This window comes from Macaca thibetana, chromosome 16, assembly GCF_024542745.1.
Source record: "Macaca thibetana thibetana isolate TM-01 chromosome 16, ASM2454274v1, whole genome shotgun sequence".
NCBI classification, from domain to species: domain Eukaryota; kingdom Metazoa; phylum Chordata; class Mammalia; order Primates; family Cercopithecidae; genus Macaca; species Macaca thibetana.
In genome coordinates, this window is record NC_065593.1 from 75655622 (window position 1) to 75673001 (window position 17380).

Genomic DNA, 17380 nt, shown 5'->3' on the forward strand with positions numbered 1-17380 from the left:
CTGCTTCCCATCTGTGCTTCTCAGTGGGTAAGGAGCTAGATAATGGTGACCTCAGAGATTAGGATTTTTCTACCTTTTTTTTCTTTTTTCTTTTTTTTTTGGAGACAAAGTCAGTCTCACTCTGTTGCCCCAGCTGGAGTGCAGAGGCATGATCTTGGCTCATGGCAACCTCTGCCTCTCGGGTTCAAGCAATTCTCATGCCGCAGCCTCTCCAATAGCTAGAATTACAGACGCACGTCACCATGAGCAGCTAATTTTTCTATTTTCAGTAGAGATGGGTTTCACCACGATGGCGATGCTGGTCTCAAACTCCTTACCTCAGGTGATCCACCTGTGTCGGCCTCCCAAACTGTTGGGATTACAGGCGTGAGCCACCACGCCCAGCCTATCCTGAGCCTTTTGAAGCAGACGCCAGAGATGCGAAGCCCAGTCTCTCCCGCCTGGCCATGTGGAGGCTCTTATTGGGTAGTCTCTCAGCCTGCAGGAGCCAGGGATCTGGCCCCAGGTGATGCCCCAACAGTGGGCCACTCCCCACGACTGTCAGGAAAATCCCAAGTCTAATTCAAAGTTGATTTTCTACTAGCAATGAATGATGGACATGGTCTCCATTGCTTAAGGCCCTGGGAAGATCTAGACTAGAGAAAAGGATCATCGACTTCTGCCCACACCTGTGGGCCTCAGTTCTTCCCTCTGGTCCATGGTTGCCATGGTAACGCTTTGTAAAGTTGTTTCCCCAGGGGTCCCTAGAGTCCTCTGAGTCACCATAACTCTGAGGTCAACAGAAGTGGAGAGAGGAGACACTCCCTGCCCTAGCTGGTCCCACGTGTTCCTGGCAGTAACCTGTCTGAGGAAACTCACCAGCCCTGTGCCCATCTACGGAGTTCTGGAGTGATCCCCAGTTAGGGCCCCTGCTGCCCTCATTCCTAAGGGAGGCTGGAGACTTCTTCCATGGCCAAAAACCCACATCTAAGTCCCCAGCACTAGCTAAAAGGCCCTGTCACGGGGTGCTATCTGTCCGTCCCAGTTCACATTGGAGGAAGGGGGGTGGGGGAGGCAGAAGCTACGTGGAGCTCAGGGACCCTCCTCCATTCCCACCTGGCTCCTCCTCTTTGCTGGTGCTGGAAGGAGCATGGGGAAAGTGGTGTCTCCACCCTCCCTTGTCCCCATCTTTCTCAGAGTTGGTATCATTGATGACACCCCTCTTGGATCCTCCCGCAGCCCTGCCTGGAGAACAGCCCACAGCCCAGGGCCCTCCCAGCAGATGATGAGTCTGGGCTGCTGGTCGGGTAATGCTTCAGGAATGAAGGCAGAAAAAGGAGGTCTGTCTTCTCTGAAAGACGGGAGACGGCAGGGCCCCAGTATTCACATCCTGGGCCACAGGGCTGTGGGTTTTCATTGCTGGTTGCCAACACCACAGCCAACCACTTCTAGAAGTGTTTCCTTGTTTCCTTCCTTGTGTTTCTACAGCGTCAAGTGCTAGATGCTCTTAAACTCAGCGGGGGATGATTTCAGTGCCCGTGAGGATGTTCTTTCCTGCTCTCACCTCTGGGGGCATCTGATGCTTGTGACCTCCAGATGGTATTGAAATAGCACCAACCCTGGGCACCAGGAGACAGGAGGCTCAGTCCTGGCCTTCTCTGCCTTCGCCTTGTCCTGCTGTGAGGTTTCTACAAGTCACCCCATGCCACTGGGCCATTCTCACCTGGGAATAGAGAAAGAACAATTTGCCCCTTATGGAAAGACGAAATGAGGCAAAAGGCCCCTTATGTTGTGGGCAGAATCCCTGCACTCAGAGGGATTTAGAAGCTGAAATAACTGGGTTGGGAGCAGTGGCTCGCGCCATCTCACTATTTTGGGAGGCCAGGGAGGGTGGATCATCTAAACTCAAGAGTTCGAGACCAGCCTGGCCAACATACTGAAATCTCATCTCTACTAAAAAAGTACAAAACTTAGCCTGGCATAGTGGCGGGTGCCTGTAATCCCAGCTACTAGGGAGGCTGAGGAGGGAGAATCACTTGAACCCAGGAGGTGGAGGTTGCAGTGAGGCAAGATTGTGCTACTGCACTCCAGCCTGGGCAACAGAATGATACTCCATCTCAAAAATAAAAATAAAAATAAAATGAAGAAACTAAAATAACTAAATAACTGAGTAGCACCACACTACCTGCTCTGGAGAAAGGACTTTTTTTTTTAATCTGTTTTGAGATGGAGACTCGCTCTGTCACGCAGGCTGGAGTGCAGTGGCACCATCTTGGCTCACGGCAACCTCTGCCTCCTGGGTTCAAGTGAGTCTCCTGCCTCAGCCTCCCACTTTTACAGGCTTGTGCCACCACGCCCAGCTAATTTTTGTATTCTTAGGAGAGATGGAGTTTTGCCATGGTGGCCAGTCTGGTCTTGCACTCCTGACCTTAAGTGATCCACCCACCTCAGCCTCCCAAAGTGCTGGGATTACAGGCATGAGCCACCGTGCCCGGCCCGGAGAAAGGACTTTGAATAACACAATGTGGGAAGAGCAAGGTTGTGGAGATCTGCTGCCCTGGCTGAGGTAGCTCATGCAATCAGTCTCTCTCAGCCTCAGTGTCTTGACCTGTGAAACGGGATGATAATAACACCTCCTTCACAAGACAAGTGGCAGGTCTGACGTGAGAATGCACAGGCAGGCCCTTGGCAACTGGATAAGCTCTATACAGCTCTGGAAAGGAGGGGGAGAAAAAAGAGGAGGGGCTTCCATGGCTGGAGAGGGCATCTTTCGGCCTGATGTGTTCTGAGTTCCAAAGCTGGGAAAGACACTCAAACCTTCCAGAGCTCTTCCAACTTTTCGATTCTCTGATGGTTTCAGGTCTAGGGGAGGAAGCGCTTGTGGTCCGTGTCTGTCCCCGGGATATCTGTTTCTTGGTTTGCATCTCTGCTGCAGGTCCAAGGAGCTGGGGCAATACCATGAGTCTGGGTTCTTCATCCCCAGGGAGCTGGGGGAGCTCCCCCCCACCACCACCGCCCGCCCGAGGCTCAGGGAAAGGGGAGAGCAAAGTGTGGGGTTGGTTCCCTCTAGTGGTCAGTGTTAGCACTGCATCCAGTTGCCTCAGGCGGGCCCCGGAGGAGTCAGCAAAAGTGGAATTCAGGACTGAATCCTGCCCAGAACCCCCACAATCTATTGGCTGTGTTTGGTGCCTTTTCGCAACACACACATTCTCTCTGCTGGGTGGAGGGGAGACATGTGAGGAGGAGGAAAGGGATAGGATAGAGAGTGGGATGGGGTCTGTAGGGGTCTCGAGGACTGGCTATCCTGACATCCTTCCCCGTGTTCAGGTTGGCCACCATGATGTGCTGCCAGAGGGCACCCACCTGCTCCTTAAAGAGAGGACAAGTTGGGTGGTATCTCTGGCCGACACTCTGTGCACAACTCTTACGATGCTGGTAACGGTGAGAAGGGAAAGATGACAAGCCAGGGGGCATGATCCCAGCATGTGTGGGAGGAGCTTCTAAATTAGCCATTAGCACAGGTACATCAGTGGCCCCATGCGTAAACGTACAGAGAAATAGGTGGGGTCAAGCAGCAAGAGATAAGGGGCCAGGGTATAAAAAGGGCCCACAAGAGACCAGCTCCAGGATCCCAAGGCCCGACTCCCTGAAACACTTAGAGTCCTGCGGACAGCTCACCTAGCTGCAATGGCTGCAGGTAAGCGCCCCTAAAATCCATTTCTGCACGATGTGTCCTGAGGGGAGAGGCGGAGCCCTGTAGATGGGACGGGGGCATCTCAGCCCAGATATTTGGCCAATCTCAGAATGTTCCTGGTCCCTGGAGGGAGGGAGAAAAAAAAAACAGCTCCTGGAGCAGGGAGAGCACTGGCATCTTGCTCTCCATTCCCTCTGTTGCCCTCCGGTTTCTCCCCAGGCTCCTGGACATGCCTAATTCTGGCTATTGCCCTGCTCTGCCTACCTTGGCTTCAAGAGGGCAGTGCCTTCCCAACCATTCCCTTATCCCGGCTTTTTAACAACGCTGTGCTCTGCGCCCATCACCTGCACAAGCTGGCATCTGACACGTACCAGAAGTTTGTAAGCTCTTGGGGAATGGGTGCACATCAGGGGTGGCAAGAAGGGGTGACTTTCCCTCGCTGGGAAGTCCTGGGAGAGAATAAGGAGCTCAGGGTTGTTTTCTGAAGCAGAAATGCAGGCAGATGAGCGTACGCTGAGTGAGGTTCCCAGAAAAGTAACAACAGGAGCTGGTCTGCAGGGTAGACCTTGGTGGGTGGTCCTTCTCCTAGGAAGAAGCCTATATCCCAAAGGAACAGAAGTATTCATTCCTGCGCAACCCCCAGACCTCTCTCTGCTTCTCAGAGTCTATTCCGACACCCTCCAACAAGGAGGAAACACAGCAGAAATCCGTGAGTGGATGCCTTCTCCCCCAGGCGGGGATGGGGGAGGCCTGTGGTCAGAGCCCCCGGGCAGCACAGCAACCGCTGGTCCTTCCTCTGCAGAACCTAGAGCTGCTCCACATCTCCCTGCTGCTCATCCAGTCGTGGCTGGAGCCCGTGCAGTTACTCAGGAGTGTGTTTACCAACAACCTGCTGTATGGCACCTCGAACTTCAACGTCTATCTCTACCTAAAGAACCTAGAGGAAGGCATCCAAACGCTGATGTGGGTGAGGGTGACCCCAGGGGTTCCCAATCCTGGAACCCCACTGGCTTCGAGGGGTGAGGGAGAGAAACTGCTGCCCTCTTTTTAGCAGTCAGGCTCTGACCTAAGAGAACTCACCTTAGTCTTCATTTCCTCTCGTGAATCCTCCAGGCCTCTCTCTCAACCCTGAAGGGGAGGGAGGAAAACGAATGAATGAGAGCGGGAGGGAGGGAACAGTGACCAAGCGCTCAGCTTCTCCTTCTCTTTCTTCACTTTGCAGAGGCTGGAAGACGGCAGCCCCCGGACTGGGCAGATCTTCAAGCAGACCTACAGCAAGTTTGACACAAACTCGCACAACGATGACACACTGCTCAAGAACTACAGGCTGCTCTACTGCTTCAGGAAGGACATGAACAAGGTTGAGACATTCCTGTGCACCGTGCGGTGCCGCGCTGTGGAGGGCAGCTGTGGCTTCTAGATGCCTGGGTGGCATCCCTTGTGACCCCTCCCAATTGCCACTCCTGGCCATGGAAGGTGCCACTCCAGTGTCCAACAGCCTTGTCCTAATAAAATTAAGTTGCATCATTTTGTCTGACTAGGTGTCCTTCTATAATGTTATGGGGAGGAGGGTGGTGATATGGAGCAAGGGGCAGGTTGGGAAGACGACCTGTAGGGCCCACGGGGTCTATTGGGAACCAGGCTGAAGTGCACTGGCACGATCTTAGCTCACTGCAACCTCTGCCTCCTGGGTTCAAGCGATTCTCCTGCCTCAGTCTCCCGAATAGTTGGGATCCAGGCATGCGCGACCAGGCTCAGCTAATTTTTGTATTTTTGGTAGTGACGGGGTATCACCATATTGGCCAAACTGGTCTCCAACTCCTGACCTCAGGTGATCTGCCCAACTTGGCCTCCCAAATTGCTGGGATTACAGGCATGAGCCATGGCGCCCTTCCCTGTCCTGTCATTTTAAAATAATTATACCAGCAGGAGGACATCCAGACACAGCATGGGCGACCTGGCCATGCCCAGCCCAGTGGACATTTGACTTCTCTGCTTAGCACTGTCCTCTCATGTGCTGGGTCCACTCAGTAGACGCTTGTTGAATTCCTGGGCCTAGAGCTGTGCCAGCTGCCTCGTCTTGTCACCTTCTGGCTTATTCCCTCCCTCCATATCTTACCTATTTACCTCATGGGAATGTTTCGAATTCCAAATTTCTATTTTACTGTTAGATACTTACTTGTTTGCTATTATCTCTGCTGCCAGTAGATTGTTAGCTCCAGAAGAGAAAGGATCATGTGTTTTGTTTATCTAGATATGCCCATCTGCCTGGTACAATCTCTGGCAAATGTTATAGACAACAACTACTTGTGGAATCGGTGAATGAACGAATAGAAGAATGAGTGAAAGAATGAATAGACGAAAGGCAGAAATTCAGCCTCAGGCCGGGCACAGTGACTCACGCCTGTAATCCCAGTACTTTAGAAGGCCGAGGCGGGTGGATCACAAGGTCAGGAGTTCAAGACCATCCAGGCTAACACGGTGAAAACCCATCTCTAAAAATACAACATATTAACCGGGTGTGCTGGCGGACAGCCTATAGTCCCACCTACTCAGGAGGCTGAGGCAGGAGAATGGCGTGAACCTGGGGTGGGTAGAGCTTGCAGTGAGCTGAGATCGTGCCACTGCACCCCAGCCTGGGCAACAGAGCAAGACTCCATCTCAAAAAACAAAAAGAAAAGAAAAGAAAAGAAATCCAGCCTCAAAGAGCTTACAGTCTGGTAAGAGGAATAAAATGTCTGCAAATAGCCACAGGACAGGTCAAAGGAAGGAGAGGCTATTTCCAGCTGAGGACACCCCATCAGGAAAGCACCCCAGACTTCCTACAACTACTAGACACATCTCGATGTTTTTCACTTCTCTATCAATGGATTGTCTCCCTGGAGAATCATCCCCAAAGTGAAATTACTTAGCACGTCCGGTTAGGTAGATCGTTATGTACTTCTTGGTTGTTCAGAGATCATCAACCAGTGCAAACAATACCCCATCAACACACAACAGTGCCTGCCCCTCTCCTCCCCAAGCCTTCCAAGGCCCTTTCTCCGTGCCTGAACCCCCCGGCCATATCATGTGGCAAGCTTAAGGGTCCAACGAGATACAGGAAGTGAAACACGATGTACACTGAAACGTGCAATACAAATAGGCAGCATGATGTGCCTCGGTTCACTAAACCGAGCTACACTGGGTGGTTGTTTTCTACCACTTTCCTTAATGCCTATAGACACCTCATTCTGCTGCTGAATTCCTCATGTTCAATTCCCCCCATCTTCATGGAACATCCTCTGTGCAGGGACTTGACCCCTGTCCTGCTAGCTTTGCACTGAGGCAAGCTCTGTCCATGCCTAGTAGTGCCACCATCTTTACTAGATGAGGTTTCTAAAGATCTTGGCATGGAAGGAAAGCCTGGGGGCCTTGGATAGGCCTTGGATAGTGGGAGAGCTCCAGGCAAGCCACCTGATCTCTTTGAGCCTCAGTATCCTCACTCACATCCCTATGGCTCAGTAGAGTCCCAAGCACATGGTGGACACGCAGAAGTATTGATCATCTTCCTCACCTCCCCTAGGAGAGCCCTTGGGAATCCCCACGTAATATTCCCTGAAGACCTTAATCCAATGAGCTGAGTAATTGACTCGGTACCAAACTCAGAAAAAGGACATTAGAAGCCAAAAGGAGGTAGAGTATGTCCCAGTACGATAAACAGCCTCTGATCTCAAGGAAGAAAGAACAGAGCTGCAGGTGGGAAGTGTGCGCCGCAAATCACCAAAGTGGGAGTGGAAGGAGCGCCCACCAGTCCCTCGGAGGCGATCCCTAAGACCCGGTGAGTATGGCTTCGAAAAATGTGATTGTCCTCAACCCCACAGTCTTGAACCTAACAGGAGATCTCAAAGCCTGAAAGACACCACTTTAGGATCAACAGCAGATCTGCGACTTTCCACAGCAGGCACACAGAACCCTAAAGTTAGTCAAGGTTGGACATAGGAAGGGCTTCCAAACACACAGAGAAATTCATTAATCCTAAATTATAAAGGGAGGTTCTTTAAAAGAACCAAGATGATTGTGAGATTATCCTGAGCTTTTTGTCTTGTTTTGTTTTGTTTTTGATACAGAGTCTCACTCTGTCACCAAGGCTGGAGTGCAGTGGCGTGATCTCAGCTCACTGCAACCTCCATGTTGCGGGTTCAAGCAATTCCCTGCCTCAGCCTCCTGAGTAGCTGGGATTGCAGGCGCCTGCCACCATGCCCGGCTAATTTTTGTTTGTTTAGTAGAGTCGGGATATCACCATCTTGGCCAGGATGGTCTTGAACTCCTGACCTCATGATCCACCCACCTCGGCCTCCCAAAGTGGAGGGATTACAGGTGTGAGCCACAGTGTCTGGCCTATCCTGAGCCTTTTGAGGCTGAAACCAGAGATGCGAAGCCCAGCCTCTCCCCACTGGCCATGCGGAGGCTCTTGTTGGGTAGTCTCTCAGCCTGCAGGAGCCAGGGATCTGGCCCCAAGTGATGCCCCAACAGTGGGCCACTTCCGGACTGTCAGGAAAATCTCAAGTCTAATTCAAAGTTGATTTTTTACTAGCAATGAATGATGGACGTGGTCTCCATTGCTCAAGGCCCTGGGAAGATCTAGACTACAGAAAAGGATCACCGACTTCTGCCCACACCTGTGGGCCTCAGTTCTTCCCTCTGGTCCATGGTTGCCATGGTAACCCTTTGTAAAGTTGTTTCCCCAGGGTTCCCTGGAGTCCTCTGAGTCACCATAACTCTGGGGTCAACAGAAGTGGAGAGGTGACAGGAGACACTCCCGTACCCTGGCTGCTCCCACGTGTTTCTGGCAGTAACCTGTCTGGGGAGCCTCACCAGCCCTGTGCCTATCTGCGGAGTTGTGCAGTGATCCCCAGTTAGGGCCCCTGCTAGGGCTCATTCCTAAGGGCAGCTGGAGACTTCTTCCATGGCCGAAAATCCACATCTAAGTCCCCAACACTGGCTAAAAGTCCCTGTCATGGGGTGCTGTCTGTCCCAGTTGACATTGGAGGAAGGATGGTGGGGGAGGCAGAAGCTAAGTGGAGCTCAGGGACCCTCCTCCATTCCCACCTGGCTCCTCCTCTTTGCTGCTGCTGGAAGGAGAATGGAGAAAGAGGTGTCTCCACCCTCCCTGGGCCCCAGCTTTCTCAGAACTGGTATCATTGATGACACCCCTCTTGGACCCTCCTGCAGCCCTGCCTGGAGAACAGCCCACAGCCCAGGGCCCTCCCAGCAGATGATGAGTCTGGGCTGCTGGTCGGGTAATGCTTCGGGAATGACGGCAGAAAAAGGAGGTCTGTCTTCTGCTCCGAAAGGGGGGAGATGGCAGGGCCCCAGCATTCACATCCTGGGCTACAGGGCTGTGGGTTTTCAATGTTGGTTGCCAACACCACAGCCAACCACTTCTAGAAGCGTTTCCTTGCTTCCTTGCTTCTGTTTCTATAGCGTCAAGTGCTAGATGCTCTTAAACTCAGCGGGGGATGATTTCAGTGCCCGTGAGGATGTTCTTTCCTGCTCTCACCTCTGGGGGCATCTGATGCTTGTGACCTCCAGATGGTATTGAAATAGCCCCAACTCTGGGCACCAGGAGACAGGAGGCTCAGTCCTGGCCTTCTCTTCCTTCGCCTTGTCCTGCTGTGAGGTTTCTACAAGGCACCCCATGCCACTGGGCCATTCTCACCTGGGAATAGAGAAAGAACAAGCTGCCCCTTATGGAAAGACAAAATGAGGCAAAGAGCCCCTTGTGTTGGGGGCAGGATCCCTGCACTCAGAGGGATTTAGAAGCTGAAATTACTGGGTTGGGAGCGGTGGCTCATGCCAGTGATCTCAGTATTTTGGGAGGCCAGGGAGGGTGGATCACCTAAAATCAAGAGTTCGAGACCAGCCTGGCCAACATACTGAAACCCCCTCTCTATTAAAAAAGTACAAAACAGCCCGGCATAGTGGTGGGAGCCTGTAATCCCAGCTACTAGGGAGGCTGAGGAGGGAGAATCATTTCAACCCAGGGGTGGAGGTTGCAGTGAGGCAAGATCATGCCACTGCACTCCAGCCTGGGTGACAGAATGAGACTCCATCACAAAAAAGAAATAAAATAAAATAAAGAAACTAAAATAACTAAATAACTGAGTAGCACCACACTACCTGCTCTGGAGAAAGGACTTTTTTTTTTTTTTTTTTATCCAGGGCATCTTTCGGCCTGATGTGTTCTGAGTTCCAAAGCTGGGGAAGAGACTCAAACCTTCAAGAGCTCTTACAACTTTTAGATTCTCTGATGGTTTCAGGGCATAGGACGAAGCGCTTGTGGTCCGTGTCTGTCCCCAGGATTTCTGTTTCTTGGTTTGTATCCCTGCTGCAGGTCCAAGGACCTGGGGCAATACCTCAAGTCTAGATTCGTCCTCCCAGGGACCTGGGGGAGCCCCCGCCCCCGCCCCAAGGCTCAGGGAAAGAGGAGAGCAAAGTGTGTGGTTGGTACCCTCTAGTGGTCAGTATTAGCACTGCATCCAGCTGCCTCGGGCTGGCCCAGGAGGAGTCAGCAAAAGTGGAATTCAGGACTGAATCCTGCCCAGAACCCCTGCAATCTATTGCCTGTGCTTGGCGCCTTTTCCCAAAACACACATTCTCTCTGCTTGGTGGAGGGGAAACATGCGAGGAGGAGGAAAGGGATAGGATAGAGAGTGGGATGGGGTCGGTAGAGGTCTTAAGGACTGGCTATCATGACATCCTTCCCCGCGTTCAGGTTGGCCACCATGGCGTGCTGCCAGAGGGCACCCACCTGACCCTTAAAGAGAGGACAGGTTGGGTAGTATCTCTGGCTGACCCTCTGTGCACAACCCTCACAGTGTTGGTGACGGTGGGAAGGGAAACATGACAAGCCAGGGGGCATGATCCCAGCATGTGTGGGAGGAGTTTCTAAATTAGCCATTAGCACAGCCGCATCAGGGGTCCCACGAGTAAACGTACAGAGAAATAGGTGGGGTCAAGCAGCCAGAGATAAGGGGCCAGGGTATAAAAAGAGCCCACAGGAGACCAGCTCCAGGATCTCAAAGCCCGACTGCCCGAACCACTCAGAGTCCTGTGGACAGCTCGCCTAGCTGCAATGGCTGCAGGTAAGCGCCCCTAAAATCCCTTTCGACACGATGTGTCCCGAGGGGAGAGGTGGCGCCCTGTAGATGGGACGGGGGCACTAACCCTCAGGTTTGGGGCTTCTGAATGTGAGTATCGCCATCTAAGCCCAGATATTTAACCAATATTAGAATGTTCCTGGTCCCTGGAGGGATGGAGAGAGAAAAACAAACAGCTCCTGGGGCGGGGAGAGCATTGGCCTCTTGCTCTTTGGCTCCCTCCGTTGCCCTCTGGTTTCTCCCCAGGCTCCCGGACATCCCTGCTCCTGGTTTTTGCCCTCCTCTGCCTGCCTTGGCTTCAAGAGGCTGGTAGGGTCCCAAGCGTACCCTTATCCAGGCTTTTTGACAACATTATGATGCAAGCCCATCGCCTGCACCAACTGGCCTTTGACACCTACCAGGAGTTTGTAAGCTCTTGGGGAATGGGTGCGTGTCAGGGGTGGCAGGAAGGGGTGACTTTCCCCCGCCTGGGAAGTCATGGGAGGAGACTAAGGAGCTCACGGTTGTTTTCTGAAGCGAAGATGCCGGCAGATGAGCATACACTGAGCAAGGTTCTCAGAGAAGTAACAATGGGAGCTGGTCTCCAGCATAGAGACCAGCAGTCCCTCTTGGTGGGGGGGTCCTTCTCCTAGGAAAAAACCTACATCCCAAAGGAAAAGAAGCATTCGCTCATGGGGAACCCCCAGGCCTCCTTCTGCTTCTCAGAGTCTATTCCCACACCCTCCAACAGGGAGGAAACGCAGCAGAAATCCGTGAGTGGATACCTTCTCCCCAAGGTGGGGATAGGGGAGGCCTGTGGTCAGAGCCCCCGGGCAGCACAGCCACTGCGTGTCCTTCCCCTGCAGAACCTAGAGCTGCTCCGCATCTCCCTGCTTCTCATCCAGTCGTGGCTGGAGCCCGTGCAGTTACTCGGGAGTGTGTTTGCCAACAACCTGGTGTATGGCACCTCGGAGAGCGATGCCTATGACCTCCTAAAGAACCTAGAGGAAGGCATCCAAACGTTGATGCGGGTGAGGGTGGCGCCAGGGTTCCCCAATCCTGCAACCTCACTGGCTTCGAGGGCTGGGGGAGAGAAACACTGCTGCCCTCTTTTTAGCAGTCAGGCCCTGACCCAAGAGAACTCACCTTAGTCTTCATTTCCCCTGGTGAATCAATCCTCCAGGTCTTTCTCTACACCCTGAAGGGGAGGGAGGAAAATGAATGAATGAGAGAGGGAGGGAGGGAACAGTGACCAAGCGCTCAGCCTCTCCTTCTCTTCCTTCACTTTGCAGAGGCTGCAAGATGGCAGCCCCCGGACTGGGCAGATCTTCAAGCAGACCTACAGCACGTTTGACACAGACTCACAGAACGATGACTCACTGCTCAAGAACTACGAGCTGCTCCACTGCTTCAGGAAGGACATGGATATGGTCGAGACATTCCTGCGCATGGTGCAGTGCCGCACTGTGGAGGGCAGCTGTGGCTTCTAGGTGCCCGCGTGGCATCCTGTGACCCCTTCCCCAGTGCCTGTCCTGGCCCCGGAAGGTGCCACTCCAGTGCCCACCAACCTTGTCCTAATAAAATTAAGTTGTATCATTTTGTCTGACTAGGTGTCCTTCTATAATATTGCGGGGTGGAAGGTGGTGGTGTGAAGCAAGGGGCAGCTTGGGAAGACAACCTGTAGGGCCTGCAGGGTCTATTGGGAACCAGGCCACTGAAATATAAGAGATTTGGTTGTTCCTGTGCCATAAGAAAGCTGACACATCACTGCAGTCTGTTACTCACTAAGGCCATTCCATCAGGTCAGTGGTCCCAGCTCACTGGTCATAGCTCAATGGTCATCCCAGAGATGACTTGAAGGCATTTCTTCCTGTCCCACCATTACCATCAACACCAAACCTGGCCCCCCAGGAATGAGAAGAAATGAAAACAAGATGGGCTATTAAGTGCCGAGGCAAAAGCTTCCCAACAGGTGAGGAAACAATATAATAGAATTACTTGTGTGCAGAACAACTTTAAGATCAATATTCCTTAAGCCCAACTACTCTTGGGAAATGAGAACGATGCAAAAATGAGTTTCAGACATACAGAACGAGAGCTTTTGGAATCAGAATTAGGGTGAGGGAAGTGGAAGAGAGATTTTATTTGGGGTTGCAAATGCAGTGACAACAGGTGCCAGGAAGATATCAATGTAAGCAATGAGGGCTGGATGGAATAGGATAAATCCCAGATGACACTCGCTTTCCTTTGGTGGATGCAACACAGAGGGGTGAGAACCAGCACAATCTGCAGCACTCAAGCCCCTGCTGAGGTAGGACCCACCCAGCCTGTCACCATCAGGACTGCAGGGACAGGGCTTCCAGACCTTCTGATTCTTTGAGACAGCTAGGATATTCAGACCTTTACGTGAAATCTAACATTTAAACACTGGCAACACATATTGAACATATATTAAGAGCAAAAATTAACCCAAACACACATGGTCTCCAAGCTGTTTGTGAGCAAGTTTATTCTAAGAGATGCTGATTGGGGAACTTGGTGTAAGGGAAAGAATCAGAAAAATTTGGTTTTTACATAATTTAGTGCTCCTGAATAAATTACTTGACCAAGCTGAGATAATAATATATTGCTTTACTAGGATTATGAGAGGATTAAACACAGTGACATTTTTGATATATTATAGTACTCAAGAAATTGTAGTTATTTCTGCATTGAATTTTTGGATGTTTTGTGTTTTCTGATGGAGTGTCTAAATATCTGTTGTGAAATTATATTGTTTTCCTTGACAATTAGGAAATAATGAACATTTCAGATGTTTAGTGTTGAGAAGCACTAAAGAGCGGTGGTTAGTTCTTTAGAGTTAAGAGTTTACTCTGCCAAGCACTTTGGCTAAGCGACTGGTGACCTATAAATCGATACTAAGATGCTCACAGGAACTCTAGTATCCAAAAATGATTTCATGAAGTCAGGAATTATTCTGCAATGCAAAAAATCAACCCCCTAATTAATCTTCTTTAGAAGTTCTGATTCTTATGTACTATAATGAATTTTCTTGATAATGAGACCCATTTGTGTTCATTTTTGGCTATTTTACAGTTAATAACTCAGTCCTTGGGGAGTGGCCGAAAGCTGAAATAATAAGAACTCTGGAGCTGCTGCATTTCTCAGTTCAGAAGTCATTCCTACATCTTACGTAGTTCTTCTACTATCTGGCTTTAAAATTATGGCATTTTGAAGTTAGAAGGGCCTCATAAGTCAGTCTAGTTTCTTCTACTTTGGGAATCTTATCCTCCGGCATCCATTATAGTCAGTATTCCAATTACGAGTGTGTAGCACTAGGACCAAGGGAATCACTTTTTCACAGCGCTCCTCATTCTATTAAACCACTCTCATTGCAGAAAACTATTTCTTGCACAAAGCTGGAATCAATATTCCTGCAGCGTCCTTCATTCGGCCTTAAAATTATTTAGAAATCTCACGGTCTTTAGAAGTCGATAGAATGAGCACAATTTTAATTATCTCTTGGCTTGCGTGTTTTAAAAGGAAAGGTGACCCATCTTTGTAAGTATTTGTTGAATGCACGTGATAGGGGAATGACAATGTCCAGCGCCTACCTGGGTGACTAAGAGGGTTCTAAAGTGGGGTGGTCGTAACATAAAACTGAACTGCAGGGGGAGCCACACTCCAGAGAGTGTCCACCCAGCTCCCTTCCGGTATAGGAGAATGCACTCAACCACTGCTGGTTGAGAATTAGAAAGATACTACATGACTTTGCACATTTTCGAATATAAAAAGACCTTAAAGACCATCTACTTTAAACTCTTTTGATTTACCCACAGTTATTCTACTTTTCAGCTCATCAACTTGGTGTGGACAGCAATTTCCGCTGCAAATTTGAGATGCCTAGGGTGTTTTCTAAACGATGCATATGTAAGCCCTCAGTCCCTGAGATTCTGATATAATTAGCCTGGAATCTGGTCTAGGCAAGAGTAGTTTGAAAACTTTCCCAGGTGATTCTAATGTGTAAACAAGGTTGAGAACCACTGTGTTAGGGACCGCAGAGATGAGAGCCTCGTGTCCACAGGTGTATTGGTTTAACAGGGAAAAAGGAGAATAAGGAGATGAGACACCTGGGCCAGTTGTGGTGCCACCTGCTCTGAATTCCAACCAGTCATCTCAAAAGTGTTTCTCAGGAACCAGTCACAAAAAGACAAATACTGTCTGATACCAGTCATATGAGGTACTCAGAGCAGTCAAATTCATAGAGACAAAAAGTAGGATCGTGGCTGCCAGAGGCTGTGGGGAGGGAGGGAATAGGGAGCTATTCAATGAGCAAAGGGTTTAGACTGTGCAAGATGAAAAGGGTTCTGAAGATGGACAGTGGTGATGGTTGCATGACAATGTGAATGTACTTCATGTGACAGAACTGTACACATACAATGGTTAAGATGTACACGTAAAATGGTAAAATGCTTATATATTCTCACAACTAAATATGTTAAAAGTCCATTTTGGTTTTTGTTTTTGAAACAGAGGCTGGAGTGCGGTGGTGCGATCTCAGCCCACTGCAACCTCCACCTCCCGGGTTCAAATGGCTCTCATGCCTCAGCCTCCTGAGTAGCTGGGATTATAAGCGTGCACCACCACACACGGTTAATTTTTGTGTTTTTTGTAAAGACAGGATTTCGCCATGTTGGTCAGGCTGGTCTCAAACTCCTGGCCTCAGGGGATCCACTCGCCTTGGCCTCCCAAAGTGCTAGGATTATAGGCATGAGCCACCGCGCCTGACCCTTAATGGTATTTTATAATGAAAACTCTTCCTAAAGATAAGACTAGTGAGACTGGCACAAGGAGGAGTTCAGTAGGCAGAGCTTGAGTCATCCTTGACCCCTGGGATAATGTTTTCTTGACTCTGTCATTTTTTTGAATTTACCCTAACCTAAAATGACCACTTCTGAATTTCTTCCATGAGCGTTGTTGAAATACACGTGGTGAGTTTTGTCCCTTTATACACAGTTGAGAGCAGAACTGACCCCTTCCCTTTTCTTCTGAATTATCAGGTCTGGGCTTCTAGGCCAAGACAAGCTGACACTTTGCCTGGTGCTTCTTTAATTCAGAAGGCCCTGGAGTGCTGAGGCATGTGATGAGCACCGCTGGGATTAGGGTTACCAACTTGTCCTCATTTTCAGGAGACTTTCTCAATGTCAACACTGAAAGTCCCACGTTCCTTCCAAGAATCCCTCAGCTCAATGCAAACTCAGCTAATAGGACTAGTCACCCTACTAGTAGTCCTAAATCTTAGGGGACCAAATTCGGGGGAGAGTAGGGGAAGGAGCAAGAAAAAGACTAGAAAAATCAGAAAGCTGTGCACGGTGTCTATGACTTTTGATGGCCCTCAAGGTTACCATGGATTTCTGATTCTTACTTTGAGTTCACTGTGATTACAATGATGTGCTTAATTCCCACCAGAATTATCAGTGTAATAATTAAAACCAACAAATGTGAACACGTCTCTAGTACCATGCTACTTCACTACAAGTATTATGTCATTTCTTTCTGACTATAATTCTCTAAGGTAAACATTATTATTAACCCTATGGTAAGAAGTCCCACTAAAGATATAACTTATGCTTTCTCAGGTCTAGAGAGAAAGACACCAAAATGTCACCCTGACCATCCTTGAGAGGATAAATGGCCAGGCACGGTGGTTCACGCCTGTAATCTCAGCACTTTGGGAGGCCAAGGCGGGAGGGGGTCAGAAGTTCGAGACTAGTCTGGTCAACATGGTGGCACCCCATCTCTACTAAAAATATAAAAATTAGCCAGGTGTGGTGGTGCACACCTGTATTCCCAGCTACTGAGGCACGAGAATCGCTCCAGCCTGGGAGGCAGAGTTGCACTGAGCTGATCATGCCACTGCACTGCAGCTGGGTGGCTGAGCAAGATTCTGTCTCAAAAATAATAATAAAGACGACAAACTTTTGGAGTATTAAAGGCCACTCTTCCTCTGGAGATATTCAGGGTAGCTGCAATTTAAGCGTGAGCCAATTGCTTTAATGTTCAGGAAGAATATGATCAAAACCATTTAGGGGGTGGGACCTCCTCCTATAGACAATGAAGGCAGCTACCCTCAGAAGCTCTATTATACTGGAAGAGAGATGTGAGACCCTTCCTGCTTTAAGAATCAATGAAGCCGGGCGTGGTGGCTCAGTCTGAAATCCCAGCACTTTGAGAGGTGGGCAGATCACCTGAGGTCAGGAGTTTGAGATCAGCCTGGCCAACATGATGAAGCCCTGTCTCTACTAATAACACAAAAATTAGCGGGACATGGTGGCACACACCTGTAATCCCAGCTACTCCAGAGGCGAGACAAGAAAATTGCTTGAAGCCAGGAGGTGGAAGTTGCAGTGAGCCGAGATCACGCCACTGAACTTCCAGCCTGGGAGGCAGAGCGAGACTCCATCTCCAAAAAAAAAAAAAAGAAAGAAAGAAAGAATCAGTGAGAAGGGGCTGCCTGACCCCTGGTGGTGTGGATCCTTCGGGAAGGAAAGCAAACAGAGTTTCCAAGTCTACAAGGGTTCCAAGTAAC

At 50.0% G+C, this 17380-nt stretch overlaps 2 protein-coding genes across 2 annotated transcripts in view; both read left to right on the forward strand.

The window, feature by feature from the left end:
- Nucleotides 1-12383, forward strand: part of LOC126939561 (somatotropin-like) — a 66115-nt gene extending 53732 nt beyond the window's left edge. The window contains exons 2-5 of the mRNA XM_050764984.1: nucleotides 11059-11219; nucleotides 11445-11564; nucleotides 11658-11822; nucleotides 12084-12383. Of these exons, the coding sequence (XP_050620941.1) occupies nucleotides 11059-11219; nucleotides 11445-11564; nucleotides 11658-11822; nucleotides 12084-12281 (644 nt within the window). The 3' untranslated portion in view covers nucleotides 12282-12383. The remainder of the gene's footprint in view (nucleotides 1-11058; nucleotides 11220-11444; nucleotides 11565-11657; nucleotides 11823-12083) is intronic.
- On the forward strand, nucleotides 3784-5190 carry LOC126939475 (growth hormone variant-like). Its single transcript, XM_050764824.1, has 4 exons — nucleotides 3784-4053; nucleotides 4263-4382; nucleotides 4476-4640; nucleotides 4896-5190. The coding sequence occupies exons 1-4, from the start codon at nucleotides 3784-3786 to the stop codon at nucleotides 5091-5093; spliced, it is 753 nt and encodes a 250-aa protein (XP_050620781.1). The 3' UTR covers nucleotides 5094-5190.
- Nucleotides 12384-17380: the final 4997 nt, after the last annotated feature.